Below are 14062 nucleotides of genomic sequence, written 5' to 3' on the forward strand. Positions count from 1 at the left end.
GCAATCCGCGTGGGTTCGAATCCCACTCTCATCACTTGAGAATTACCACGCGCTTCTGATCACAGAAGCGTGCTTCCTTTTTTTTGTTTTTGCCGAGTAGGTTCGACACCCGACATTTGACATCATTTTTCTTTTTTGCACTGCGCAAATAATAATGCCAGTTGATTTGTAGGCGTCGATTGATCAAATATTAGGCAAGATCCAGAGTGGTGTTGCGACGGCTACAGTGCGTCCAATAGATGAAGTATACAAGCCTTCCGACTCCTGGTCTAAGAAAGTACGTGCCATTGAAGTTTGTAAGGTTCGCGGCTGTTGCACCGAGGCTCGCTCTCTATGCTCAACGAGGCATGCATGATGAATAAAATAGGCTTTGCATTATTGAGATCGATACAAGACGTTTGGGACTTTAAACACTCTACAGAACTAGAGTCGCTACCAACAAAGGAATCATCAAGGCCACAATGCTACAGCTCCCTACACTGATTCCGCCTCGTATGCGCGATGCCAATGAGACGTCAGGTGACTGGGAGTTGGGGGATTCTTTATCGGAAGGGTCCTCAGGCTCGATAATTTCGATACCATCGTCACCACTCGATTCCGACCCTGATCCCCCTGACTCGGTAGCAGTAGCTGTAGGTGAAGGGGCAGGGTTGCTCTCTTCGCTGCTGCCACCTCCTCCTTCATTAGTAGCAGCAGCAGTAGGAGCAGGAGAATTATTCTCTCCCCCGCCTTCCGTCTCGGACGGCCGCGGCATCCTTCTCTCGCCCGTCTCCGTATGGCGCTCGCCGGGCGCCCCCGTCCCGTCCGGGTAGTAGTGCTGCATCCAGGTCGAGCAGTCCTCGTAGCACGTGTGCGTGCCCATGAAGACGGTGTGGCCCATGATCTGCGGCAGGGCGTACAGGGTGCCGTTCTCGTAATTCCAGGTCGTCGGTTCCGGCGCCGCTGCTGTTCCTTCCTGTCGCCGTTTTTTGTCCCACGGTTGCGTGTTGGACGTCATCTGCATGAGCAGCTCTTTGCCGCCCGAGAGCGCTTTGATGGAGGTCGCGTAGCAGTCCGGCATTGGGTACACGTAGACCGAGTACCAGGTCCCGTCGTGCGAGGTGCTGGTGCTTTGGCCTTGGCCTAGGGTGCGGGCTTGGAAGGGGTAGACACTACATGTGCATACACGGGTTAGCAAAGCGAAGAGATGGTATTTAGAATGAGATCCAAAAAAGTGGCAAGTGAAAGACGTACGTAGGGCAACACGTTGTCTGGTAGTAGCTGATATCAAAGCTCCCCTCGGTATAGCTGTAAACATCATAACCCGGCCTCGAGCTCACGGCCGCCGGGGCGTACCCGACGGGACAGCCCTCGTAGTACGTCTTGGGCTCCTCTCCCTGGGCCGCGGCGCCGGGGTAGCCCGGCCCGCCCGCGAGGCAGGACGCGGCCTGCGGGTTGCCGTAGCCGGGCGCGCCGAACATGGGGACGGTGCAGTGCAGCCAGTCCGGGTAGGGCGAGGAGTTGTACGGGTTCCCCAAGGGGATGTCGGACAGGTCGCAGCTCGTCGTCACGGCCCAGTAGTTGGCGCTGTTGGACGGGTCCAGGCAGGCCGGGTCGGGCGTGTAGACGGCGGATGGCGTCGGTGCCGGAGGGGCTGCCGCCGTCGCCGCCATGGAGCTCATGGCCGGGGCCAGGGTTGAGGCTATGTCGGCCATGTTTGTTGACAAGCTGTGTAACAGTGTTGGGAACTGCCGTAGCAGGAGAGAAGTCACAGTGGGTGACGGTGATAATAAGACCTTCACTTTTCTTTTTTTTCTTCTTCTTTATGATAGTTTCGATCTGCAGAGCACACTAATGCAAATGCAAGTGATGAACGGAAGAGTATGTATGCAGTATGTATTTGAGTGTGGAGATCTAAAGGGTTTCCCTGGCCTGCCAAATACTGTATAGCGGCATCAGGGTGTTATTGAGAACCTATATATCGGGAAGCAAAAGCAAGCAAACCCTTGGCCTACGTGCGTGACGTTACTGAATTGGAAACAGGTTCGCCAAACAAAAACAAGAAGAACCGACAGAGAGTAATACAAGCGACAATATGCGAACGTTGTACCAACCATAAGCCCCGATTCCCACTCTGGGGGAGAGAGGTTGGCCGGGCCTTGGGGTGGTGCACCCGCATCGCATACCAGCAGCAGCAGCAGTAGCAGTAGCAGTAACAGAATGGTGGTGGTGTTGGTGGTGGTTATTCGCCGCGCGGCCGGTTTTCACTTGTTTCGCTGTGGGAGGTGGAAATCCTACATCAACCATCGTCATTGTCGAGCTATCATCCCAGCAACGTGCATATGCCAAGTCGGGTAGCGGCAAGCAGACTCCTCCCCATTGGACCGCCTGCGAGCTTGGCGGATCACCAAGTAAGGGCGAAGATGGGTATTCGGCATGCTGCTGCTGACCTTGGTCTGTATCGAGAACAAACAGTCTGGGGAATTTCATCTTATACGAGGGAGATGGACAACGTCGTTTTGCGAGTTCATATACGATTGATTGATCTTTCTTTGTAGTGGTAAAATTCTATAAGGCGGTCGCCCGCTGGCTCAGAAGAAGAGCTCAGACGACGATCGAGGGGTATTAACAGTATAGTGGGAACAAGCTCTCTCATACAATTAGACCAGAAAAAGAGGGAAACACTTGAACGCCTATCCAATGCAAGTCTCTGAACGCTCTCAAACAAAACAGGATGTGGCTATAGCATAGCCCGCGCCTCAAATGACAAGTGCAATAGGTCTTTTTCCTACATGTAAAAGCCCGCGATTCTACTCCCTCCTCTTCCACAGCACGCCCTCTTTTTAGGAGGTGGCACCACCCCGCTGTGATCCTGGCCCCGAGTTATCAGCTGCTGTCGTCGTTGTTATCGGTGCCACACGTTCGCCGGCTGGGCTATTGCCGCTCGAGCTAGTCTCAGGGTTTGTGTTGCGCCGCTTGCTCTTACGGCCGAAGAAGTCGCCCAGGGTGTTGCTAACACTACGAGCACGCCCGCGGAGCCCTTGTCGTTCCCCGGCCGCCATCATCGGGTCCGCCACAGCCCCGGCAGATGGCGTCGTCGGTGCAGTGCTATGCAACAGGTTCGGTTCTGTTGCTGTGGGCCGCAGGGCACCCGACTCTTGCGCCTCCAGATCGTCCTCATCCTGGGAGACGAATAGACTAGATCTGATCGTCGGCCGCAACCGCCGGATCGACTTCCGCCGAGGCATGGTGTGGTCATCGCGTAGTAGCGTATCGGCCACTACTGCCGTGATGGTCGAGGAGAGTGGCGAGGGCGACATAATCGTATTCGAGAAATGATGACTGTGGGGTCTAGACGATGAGAATGAAGGCCGCGGCGTTGTAGGTCTCTCTGATGGTGTATTCGTAGTAGGGTAAGTTGTTGTGGAAGGCGCGGCCCCGAATCCAGTAGTGGGCGACGGATCAGTATTCGTCGAGGTAGCCGAGTGTATCGTAACAACACTATCGTCCGAAAACGTCGGCATGAAGCCGGGATGTGGTGGGCGGTCCTCCACCGAGTTCCGCCAGGGGTTATTGAGTAATGGTGAGGATTCCAAGGGTAACGAGGTCCGAGACACTGAACCTTCCGGCTTCCTTGAGGAGGGCACGCCTGTGTTATGCAATACAGAGTTCAAGGGGTTATTCACCTCTGACTCGGCAAAACTAATCCGCGAGGCTCGCCTAGAAGAGTGGCGGGAAGAAACAGTGCTCGAAACGCTGCTTCTTGCTCGGCGGTGGTTGCTTGGCTTCGCCGAACGATCGCCATTGGTCTCTTGTTCCGTCAGGCCGATGGTTTCTTCGATGTTTTCGTCGTCCGACAGTTCATCCTCGTCGTCATGGTGGGGCCGGCCGCTGGTAATAAGAAAAACGCCGAAAAATGTCAGGACGCAGCCCCCGATGAACTTAATGCCTTGCTGCAAGGTAGTACGCTCAAAGTCGCGGTACAGGATCGCACTTCCAATGATTACAGAAAGAGTAAACAAGACAAACTGGATGGGAATGACTTGAGTCGAATCAAACCGTTGAAGTGCTTTGTTCACGTAGCGAACCTGCATCACTGCCGTGCTCAGTAGGACGACAAGTAGACCGTAGGTGACTGGGGTTGCGAATGCCCTCCAAAGAGTCGAGGACAGCATAGAGGAAACGCCCTTCGTGGTAAGCGCCGTGTAGCCCCCTGCTTCGTGTTAGTATATCTCCAAACAGCAAGCAATGAGTGTGGACTTACCGAATAGTCCAACCAGACCCAGATCAATGAGGATGCTACGGTTGCCGTATCTGGGACTGGCCCACATCAGAACAATGATCAAGAAGATGGATACACCCATGTAAATCTCGAATTCCATCGTGGTAATAGCGTCCCACACGTCATGAGGCTCTAGTTTCGTTTCCTCTTGTTTCGCGCTCAGCACAACGGTTACAGCGCCTCCAACAGCGATGACGACACCCCAGAAGTCCCGGGCCCGGAAGATCTCGCCAAAGAAGAGCGGTGCTATGACGCAGTTGGATATCAAGGCCACGACCCCAAGAGGCGACACGATAGAAGCCGGCGCAAAACCGTACGCGAGAAAGTTGCCCATCTCTCCCACCGTCATGAGCACCTGGCCCAGCCACCATGATGGTGACTTGAGATATGTTGACGCGACTTCCTTCTCGTCGGCGGACGTGCCGCTCCACGACGAGTCGCCCGAGTCGGTCGAATGCATCAGAGGGCGCGATTCCAAGACGTCATCTTCTTCGCCGGCGTCATGATCAGAGTCTGCGATCGAGTCGTTGATTGCGCCGTATCCGTTTCGCCCGCCGCCATTCTGGGCTCTCCGCAAAGCCTCTTTCGCCCTTTCCCTTGCTTCTGTTTTGCGCTTCTGCAACTTGATGTGCGAATACCTCTGGACATTCAAGGCCAATGCGATCAGGATGTTTCCGACAATGGACGTGATGATGCCAATCAAGGAACTCCAGTTTCCAATCCTCGGGCCCGAGTTGTCGTTGTCGCCGTTGTCGCCCGAGCCTGCGAGGGCCCAGCTCGCATCGTAGCTTTTCGGCATGACCGGCATCGTGAAGGGTCGGCTACACCAGAACCTCTCGCCTGAGTCGCGATCGTGGGACTTTCAGTACAGGAGGGGGTGGTTGGGGCGCGCTTCCGAGGTGAGCTGCCGAAGCAGGCCGCTCTCTAGATAAACCGGAGAGGCTCGCGTAACCATATGTGACGACTTGGACTTGGAAACGCGTTGGAAAGTTGCATTGCTAGGGGGAAACCGCTCGACCCTTTGGCATCAGGAGATTTTCTGGTTTTTTTTTCCTTCTCTCTCTCGCGAAATAGTGAGGTATAGAAAGTTGAGCACACGAGAGGGAGGCGTTTCGCTGTGAACTTCTGAGATATCTATCGAGGGAGGGAGTTGTAGAGTGGGTAACAAAAAGCGACTGTGAAGCTATTGGTCCCTTGGATTTGATAATGATGGTAGGTAACCCGTCAACTCGGACATGAATCGCGGGCATTAACGATTAGAGGGTCTTTTGGGGGGTGCTCCAAAGAAATAGTGGTTCTCCAGGCCCTGCCGAATGCCGATACAAGCGATCCTCCGTCATTAACCAGTCGTATCATGGCTTGGCGTACCACTGCTGTCACTGAAGCGCACTGAAGCGCCTCACACGGTGGGTGGGTTTTAGTTCATGCTGCTGGCCCTTTGCGCGCTCCATCCAAGCCATCTCCAGGCTTTGCTAGGTTAGGCTTGGGAATGGCTGGGTGGGGTAACACTGTGACACGAACCTGCGCCTAAACCACAAGCCACTAACGTAACATCTGCGGTAAGCTTCGTTTCCTTCAGCCTCGTGATCGCTGTCTACGATCTTCTCTTCGACCAGCCGCGCTACCCATCATCGACCATCATTTGACCGAGATGAGCGACGACGACGAATTTCAGGTCGAAGGTCCAGACCTGGCCGAAGATGACCCCATGCGCGCCTTCCTACCGACCTCTTTCGGCAAGAAATCCAAAGAGGCTGACATTTCCGCCCAGCTCGAGCGCAGTAAGCGACCAACAGAAAAGCCACAGCTAGAGAAGGGGAAGGAGATCCAGCAGCGACCCGAATCGAGCTCAGATGCTGGGAAGGATAGCGACGATGACGACGACGACTCAGATGACAGCGAGGACGAGGACGAATATCCCACTTCGCATGAAATGGTCATCAAGACACACGACCGCGCAGTCACTTCAGTATCCCTGGACCCGGCCGGCGGCAGACTGGTGTCAGGATCTATCGACTGTACTGTGAAGCTGCACGACTTCGCCTCCATGACTCCCACCACTATCCGCGCTTTCCGGAGTGTCGATCCCTACCAGACCAAGGCTTCAGCTGCATCTGAGGCGCATCCGATTCATCATGTCGAGTTCAACCCTCTTGCCGGAAGCATGTTTCTATGTATATCAGCACACCCCCAAGCCAAGATCCTGTCTCGAGACGGCGACGTTATCACCGAGTTCGTCAAGGGCGACATGTACCTGCGGGATATGAATAATACGAAGGGACACGTATCGGAAATCACCACCGGTACCTGGCACCCCTCGGACAAGAACCTGTGCGTTACGGCAGGAACAGATAGCACGTTGCGCATCTGGGATATCAACAACAAACGCTGTCAGAAAGAAGTATTGGTCTTCAAGTCCAAGGCCCTCGGCGTTGCAGGCAGATCGAGAATGACCGCAGTGGCTTGGGGAGCACCGGCCCAAGGTGGAAGCAACGTCCTGGTGTCGGCAGCTTTGGATGGCACATTGGTCATGTGGAGTGGAAATGGCCCCTGGTCACGGCCTGCTGCCGAGATCAGAGACGCACATAAAGCCAACACATGGACTGGCGGAGTCGACATCAGCTCCGATGGTCGCATGGTTGTGACTCGCGGCGGTGACAACCTGGTCAAGTTATGGGATACTCGCAAATTCAAGGAGCCTCTTGTCACTGTTGACCATCCGTCGACATCGGATCACTACCCGATGACGAATATCAAATACGGACCCAATTCGGCCAGCATCATCACTGGTTCGAGCACCGGTCATTTGCATATCCTCAATCCAGGAAACTTGAGTTCGGAATATACAACTCCCGTCACTCCTGGCAAGCCGCTGGTCACCGTGAACTGGCACCCCAAGATCAATCAAATCGTCACTGGTTCTGCCAACGGTGAAACACACATTCTATACAACCCCAATATGTCAACGCGTGGTGCCAAAGATGTCATGTCGAGGGCACCGAAGAAACGACACGTCGATGACAATCCGGAGTTCACCACGGACCAGTCCCTTGGTCTTTCAGGCGACGCGATCGTGGCTCCTGGCGCACTTTCGGGCTCGCGAAAAGCCGGTGTTACTGCTTCGGGCCGATCGAAAGATCCCCGAAGACCCCAAGTCCAACAGATCACACCCTTCATGCGCAATCAACCGGACTCCAAGCATGTTAGCGAAAATATCCCGCTCAGCAAGATGTTGTACGAAGACCCCCGAGAAGCACTGCTCAAATATGCAGATCTGGCCAAGAAAGACCCAAAGTTTACTGGCGCCTATGCGGATACGCAGCCTGTGACTCAATACGCGGAGGTGAGCGACGATGAGGATGAGGGCCCTGACAAGAAACGGGTCAAGCGGTGAAAAGCTGGAGGGGTAAACAGCGGTATTACGAGAGAGCGTTCCTGGTGGCTTTGCCTGCCGGCCTGCCTAGTACAAGTATGGGCCAAGAAAGCCCAGGCTGGCCAGCAATAGGGTGTGCTCGGGGCAGGCGTTCGCACCCCTGGCGTTGGGCAGGCGGCAAGGCCTCGACTGCCGCGATGAATTGTCTGGATCTACGTGGTTACATGGGTCCAATTAGGGACGTCATGTCTTGATGCGGAAACCGCCAGGCAGTCGTAACTAATCATGCGCGTATAATCTTACTTTAGCCTCCAAAAGCTGTGGAGACGCGTCCTGGTAGGACAGCAGCGTTTAAGCATAAAAGATGGGAAGCTTTCCGTCATACGTGGTATGCGTCCTCTAAATGTAAGTGCGCAACAAGGGGACTGGGATCAGATCGACCAATGAAACGAGGAGCGCATTGCTTGACGATCTTGTTCCAACGCCTAGGTTATACTGCCAATAAGCTTTGGGGTTGGATGCTGAAAAAGGAACTCACTGACTGACTGACGGCGATTGCTTGCTACTGCGGGACAAAGAGCTGCTTTGCGAAACGGCCAGCCATAGCGCGCTCGCAGCCCAACACGGCCAGAGAGGCCTTTTGAATCAAACCAACTCTTTACTTTTTTTTCAGCCTACATTCACATCGTGTTATTGACAAGAGCTGCAACAGCGACATTCATCTTTTACATAAACCCTCATTGAATGTAAGTGTTACCTGTCTTCAATGGAAAGCAAGCAATTCGACCTGAGCCACGATGAAGCATGGCTGCTGGATCTGAGAGCAGCGTCTAATTCTGATTGGCTGCTCTACCAGTGATACGTCTCCACACCAGATGCCAGATCCACTCGGAGTATAGTGTTTCCGAGATCACGGACCACCAGGCGAGCATTGCGCTCAAAACACACTTGGCACGCTTCCCAATTTCAGGCAGTCGGCAGTGGTCAGTGTTCCCAGCCAGCAAATTTGGCAAAGGCTCCCCAGGTTCGTCTCTCACATCAAACCATCTCACTCCACGCCATCAATCGGTCGCGCATCCAAAAAACGAGCCGCATCGCCTATCCCCCTCTAAATCCATCGACAACCATCGGGAAGAGGCAGCAACCTTCGTTTTCCGGCACTTTTGCACCACCCGACCGGCCCTTCTACCGACTTTTTCGACGCGGCGGTTTTCTGAACTCCCAATCCGCCCTCCGCGTCCCACGTCCTCTTACTATTTGCGAAGCCCATCCGACACACTACCACCACCAACTACCACACCCGCGCTCGCTTTCTAGTCTCCACAGCGCGTTTTGTCCATCGATTCGTCCCTTTCCCATCGCAACCACTACCCTTATTTCGCTTTAGTCGCGTCTGGAACTGCATTATCTTTCGCCGGCCTGCGCTCCCTGGCTGTATACGTTGCAATTACGCGCTGCCGAAATCTATTGTCTAGGATCGCCGAGATAGTATTGTAAGTCCTGGCGCAACTTCACCCACCCCGTAGCTTTTGCGACGCGTCCAGTTCTATCTTTTCACCCCATCAGTCTGCCATTGCCAGTGTGCTATCGTGTTCTCGTTGCTTTTCTTTACCTGCAGGAAGCTGAGCGACTGGCCTTTTTTCTTTTGCTAACGCGACCTCTCCCAAATAGTCCACTCGGGGGCAAATAGTCATGACCTTGTGATCAACGATCCTACAACAGCTCGAAGCCGAAGTTCCATACAAGTCCACTTGACCGGTCACTAATAAAGTGCCGGATCTTGATCATGGCATCGGTTCAGGCACCCCCTGCTGTCCAGCACCCTGGGCCTCAGGGTATGCCTCAGCAGATGAATGGCCAACAGATTAAGGAGATGTTCATGGTGAGTATTCCCTGATCCCTTATTCCCTCGGCGAGCTTCGTCAACAACTCAACTCTGGTTACATCTGCTTCGTCGTAATTCGCCTTTTGCTAATTCGTTCACAGCGTTTCAAACAAATGCAAGAACGAGGTGTGCCCAAGTCTGATCCCGAGTATATGAGGCTCAACCAGATCCTGGTGAACGTCCAGCAACATCAACAGATGCAGAATGCCTTCCGCCAACAACAACAGCAGCAGGCAATGCAGATGCAGCAGCAGCAACAGCATCAACAACAAATGCAACAACATAATGCCACCAATGGCGGACAAGTCAATGGAGCACCTTCCGGATCCCAGGCCCAGCAGACACCTGCGCCTCAGCCATCACAACCGACTAGTTCAGTAGCACTGGGCGCGTCTGCACTTCCTTCCACGTCAGGACCTCAACCGACTGCGGCCTCGCCTTCAACGGCATCTTCAGCCTCGCAGTTCTCTCAACAGCAACTTAGTTTGTTGAGACAGCAAATTCAGGCCTTCAAGTTCCTTGGGAAGAATGCCGGTGTCCCCTATGCTGTGCAGCAGGCGCTCAGTGCCCAGCGCCAACGTAGACAGGCTGTTGTTGAGCACTCTACTCCAGCTCAGCCTGCCCCTGCTACGGCCGCGACTCCTGTCCCCGAATCCGTCAAGGCTGCGTCCGTAGGGCCCGATGTGACTCCCGCTGAACCCGAAGCTCCGCCTGCACCCAAGGGACCCACATATAAGATGGTGAAGTCGCCTTACGAGTCGGGTCTTTTGCGACGGGAGATCACCTATTTCGACCATAGCCAGAGGAAACAGCGCCTGGTTATACCCAGCTGTTTCCCCACCGGCGTTGACTTGGAACAAATGCGGCATGAGCGCGAAAAGATCATCTTCAGCCGCATGCGTGCGCGGTATTCCGAACTCAAGGCGCTTCCCGGAAACATCGCCCACTGGGACACGACCAAAGATACGATTGAGGCGGATGACACCATGAAGCGGAAAGCCATCATTGAAATGAAGGCATTGGGTCTCTATGCTAAGCAAAGGAACCTTCGGGAAAAGGTTGGGCGACAGATGATGCACTACGACAACCTGGCTATGACTACGAACCGCAGTCAATACCGCCGCACCAAGAAGCAGAATGTTCGTGAAGCGCGCATTACCGAGAAGCTGGAGAAGCAGCAGCGAGACGCTCGCGAGCACCGTGAAAAGAAGAAGCACATTGACTTCCTCCAATCCGTACAGAACAACAAGTCGGAGATTCTCGAAAGCGCCAATGCGGCTAGAGCCAGAACCGCCAAGATGGGTCGCACAATGTACTCTCATCACTTCAACATCGAAAAGGAGGAACAGAAGCGTATTGAGCGAACTGCCAAGCAACGTCTGCAGGCCCTGAAGGCCAACGATGAGGAGGCTTATCTCAAACTGCTTGACCAAGCTAAGGATACGCGTATCACTCATCTGCTCAGACAGACCGATGGCTTCTTGGCTCAACTGGCCTCATCTGTCAAGGCACAGCAACGACAAGCCTATGAACTCCATGGTAACGGCGAGGCTCCCGAAGATGAGGAAAGCGAGGTCGACGAGGGCGAGGATGAAGACGGCGGTCGCAAGATTGACTACTACGCAGTGGCCCATCGTGTTAAAGAGGAAGTCACGCAGCAAGCCGATATGCTCGTTGGTGGTAACCTCAAAGAGTACCAGATCAAAGGTCTGCAGTGGATGCTGTCATTATACAACAACAACCTCAATGGTATTCTGGCCGATGAAATGGGTCTCGGAAAAACAATCCAGACCATCAGTTTGGTCACCTATCTCATTGAGAAGAAGTTGCAAAACGGCCCGTACCTGGTCATTGTGCCTCTGAGTACTCTGACTAACTGGAACCTCGAGTTCGAGAAGTGGGCTCCAGACGTCGCCAAGGTTGTATACAAGGGCCCACCGAACGCTCGAAAGCAACAACAGGATAAGATCCGCCAAGGCCGTTTCCAGGTCCTGCTTACGACTTACGAGTACATCATCAAGGATCGCCCGGTTCTGAGTAAGATCAAGTGGTTCCACATGATCATCGACGAAGGTCACCGAATGAAGAACACCAACTCGAAGCTCAGCGCAACGATATCTCAATACTACAGCACGCGGTTCCGCCTCATTCTTACTGGTACTCCTCTCCAGAACAACCTTGGTGAGCTATGGGCCATGCTTAACTTTGTCCTGCCGAACATCTTCAAGTCGGTCAAGACGTTCGATGAGTGGTTCAATACGCCTTTCGCAAACACCGGCAGTCAGGACAAGATGGAGCTTAACGAAGAAGAACAAATCCTGGTCATTCGACGTCTCCACAAAGTTCTGCGACCCTTCTTGCTGCGACGCCTGAAGAAGGATGTCGAGAAGGATCTGCCCGACAAGACCGAGAAGGTCATCAAGTGCAAGTTCTCCGCCCTGCAAAACCGCCTGTACAAACAGATGGTCACGCACAACAAGATTGCTGTGAGCGACGGCAAGGGCGGAAAGGCCTCGGTCCGTGGTCTGAGCAACATGATCATGCAGCTCAGGAAGCTCTGCAACCATCCCTTCGTGTTCGACGAAGTGGAGAACCAGATGAACCCCTTGAGTACGGCCAACGATTTACTGTGGAGGACATCTGGCAAATTCGAGCTTTTGGACCGTATTCTCCCCAAGTACAAGGCCAGTGGCCACAGAGTTCTCATGTTCTTCCAGATGACTGCCATTATGGACATCATGGAGGATTTCCTGAGGTTCCGCGGCATCCAGTTCCTTCGACTGGATGGTACCACCAAATCTGAAGATCGATCAGATTTGCTGAGGGTTTTCAACGCTCCTGATTCGCCTTACTTCATGTTCTTGCTGTCCACGCGTGCAGGTGGTCTCGGTCTCAACCTCCAGACTGCTGACACCGTCATCATCTACGATTCTGATTGGAACCCGCATCAAGATTTGCAGGCTCAGGATCGTGCTCATCGTATCGGTCAGAAGAACGAGGTCCGAATTCTTCGACTCATCAGTTCCAACTCCGTCGAAGAGAAGATTCTGGAGCGCGCCAGGTACAAGCTTGATATGGATGGCAAGGTCATTCAGGCTGGTCGTTTCGATAACAAGTCCTCAGAAACAGACCGTGACGCTATGCTGCGTACATTGCTCGAGACCGCCGATATGGCCGAAACTGGCGACCAAGATGAAATGGATGATGAGGAGCTCAATATGATCCTTGCCCGAAACGACGACGAACTGACTCTCTTCAACAAACTCGATGAGGAGCGAGCCAAGGACCTGACTTACGGCAATGCTCCCGGGTCTAAGCAGATGCCCCGTCTTATGGCTGAAAACGAACTGCCGGATATCTACCTGAATGAGGGTAACCCTGAGCCTGAAGAGGAGGAAGAGGTCCTTGGACGCGGCGCTCGTGAGCGTACTCGCGTCAAGTACGATGATGGCCTGACTGAAGAGCAATGGCTCATGGCTGTCGATGACGACGAGGATTCGCCGGAGGCCGCCGCGGCGAGAAAAAATGCTCGCAAGGAGAGGCGGGAAACCAATCGATTCAAGCGCCTGGCCGCGATGAACAATACCTCCGGGGCAAACTCGCCGGTCGCTAGTAGGGCATCCACTGAGGAGGTTGAGACACCACCGAAGAAGCGAGGTCGCAAACCGGGCAGCAAAAACATCGAAAAGCGGAGGGTGGAAGATGAAGATGGCGAGCCACCTGCGAAGAAGCGCCGTGGGCCCGGCGGACGGCCCAAGGCGGTGGCAACTAATGGCAATGACTCTCGCATACCACATGAGACGCGCCAGATCTTGCAAAGGACTCTACGCAGCATTTATGACGGATTGATGTCATTAGAGGCCGACGACCCCATTGAACCTGAAGAGAAGGATGAAGATGGGGACGACGAGCCTATCAAGCGACTCATCATTGGTCCTTTCATCAAGCTGCCCTCGAAGCGTGACTACGGCGACTACTACCTTCTCATCCAGAACCCTATCTGCATGAACCAGATAATGGCAAAGATCAAGAAGGAGGAGTACAACAGTGTCAATGACATGCGCAAGGACATCATGCTCATGTGCAGTAACTGCAAGACGTACAACGAAGACGGCAGTCTACTTTACTCGGATGCCATTGTCATGGAGGTAAGTTCAAGACGAGCATGGAAACGTTGAGGGACTTTTGCTAACTTTGGGTCAATAGAATTACTTTAATGCCAAGGCGCAACAGGCGCTTAGCGACCATCCAGAGCTGGCCGAGCTGGAGGATCCCTCCGCCAAGGAAAGCAGTGCTGCGCCCACCACCAGTGCCGGAACCCCCCAGCCGCTGGCGAATCCTACCCGGATCAAACTGGTATCAACAAACGGGGTCGCCCCTGTCAATGGAGGGGCCAGCGACGCTCCTAGCGAACAGGGCGGCGAATAATAAAATCCGCTGACAAATTTCTTGGGCGGCATCATAATTCAATCCGATAGACCTGCGACTTTCTTCTACACTTCTGGTCTCCTTTGATCTGCCAAGGAAAGGTCGGGGGAGAATT

General features: G+C 53.9%; 4 protein-coding genes across 4 annotated transcripts; 2 read left to right on the plus strand and 2 right to left on the minus strand.

Annotated features, from left to right (window-relative positions):
• Positions 1–415: 415 nt before the first annotated feature.
• PG986_014939 (uncharacterized protein) lies at positions 416–1694 on the minus strand (the record flags this gene model as incomplete). The annotated part of the gene is made up of 2 exons (XM_066851161.1): positions 416–1151; positions 1234–1694. 2 exons carry the CDS (start codon positions 1692–1694, stop codon positions 416–418), a joined length of 1197 nt encoding a protein of 398 aa, XP_066693399.1.
• A 1128-nt stretch (positions 1695–2822) lies between these two features.
• Positions 2823–5069, minus strand: PG986_014940 (uncharacterized protein; the record flags this gene model as incomplete). The annotated part of the gene is made up of 2 exons (XM_066851162.1): positions 2823–4192; positions 4244–5069. The coding sequence occupies 2 exons, from the start codon at positions 5067–5069 to the stop codon at positions 2823–2825; spliced, it is 2196 nt and encodes a 731-aa protein (XP_066693400.1).
• Positions 5070–5912: 843 nt separating this feature from the next.
• Positions 5913–7655, plus strand: PG986_014941 (WD repeat domain-containing protein; the record flags this gene model as incomplete). Its single annotated transcript, XM_066851163.1, has 1 exon — positions 5913–7655. The coding sequence occupies one exon, from the start codon at positions 5913–5915 to the stop codon at positions 7653–7655; it is 1743 nt and encodes a 580-aa protein (XP_066693401.1).
• Positions 7656–9420: 1765 nt separating this feature from the next.
• On the plus strand, positions 9421–13947 carry PG986_014942 (SNF2-family ATP dependent chromatin remodeling factor snf21; the record flags this gene model as incomplete). Its single annotated transcript, XM_066851164.1, has 3 exons — positions 9421–9516; positions 9621–13667; positions 13726–13947. The coding sequence occupies 3 exons, from the start codon at positions 9421–9423 to the stop codon at positions 13945–13947; spliced, it is 4365 nt and encodes a 1454-aa protein (XP_066693402.1).
• Positions 13948–14062: the final 115 nt, after the last annotated feature.

The sequence above is a fragment of the Apiospora aurea genome, assembly GCF_038362705.1.
Source record: "Apiospora aurea strain CBS 24483 chromosome Unknown utg000010l_segment0_segment0, whole genome shotgun sequence".
Taxonomy (NCBI): domain Eukaryota; kingdom Fungi; phylum Ascomycota; class Sordariomycetes; order Amphisphaeriales; family Apiosporaceae; genus Apiospora; species Apiospora aurea.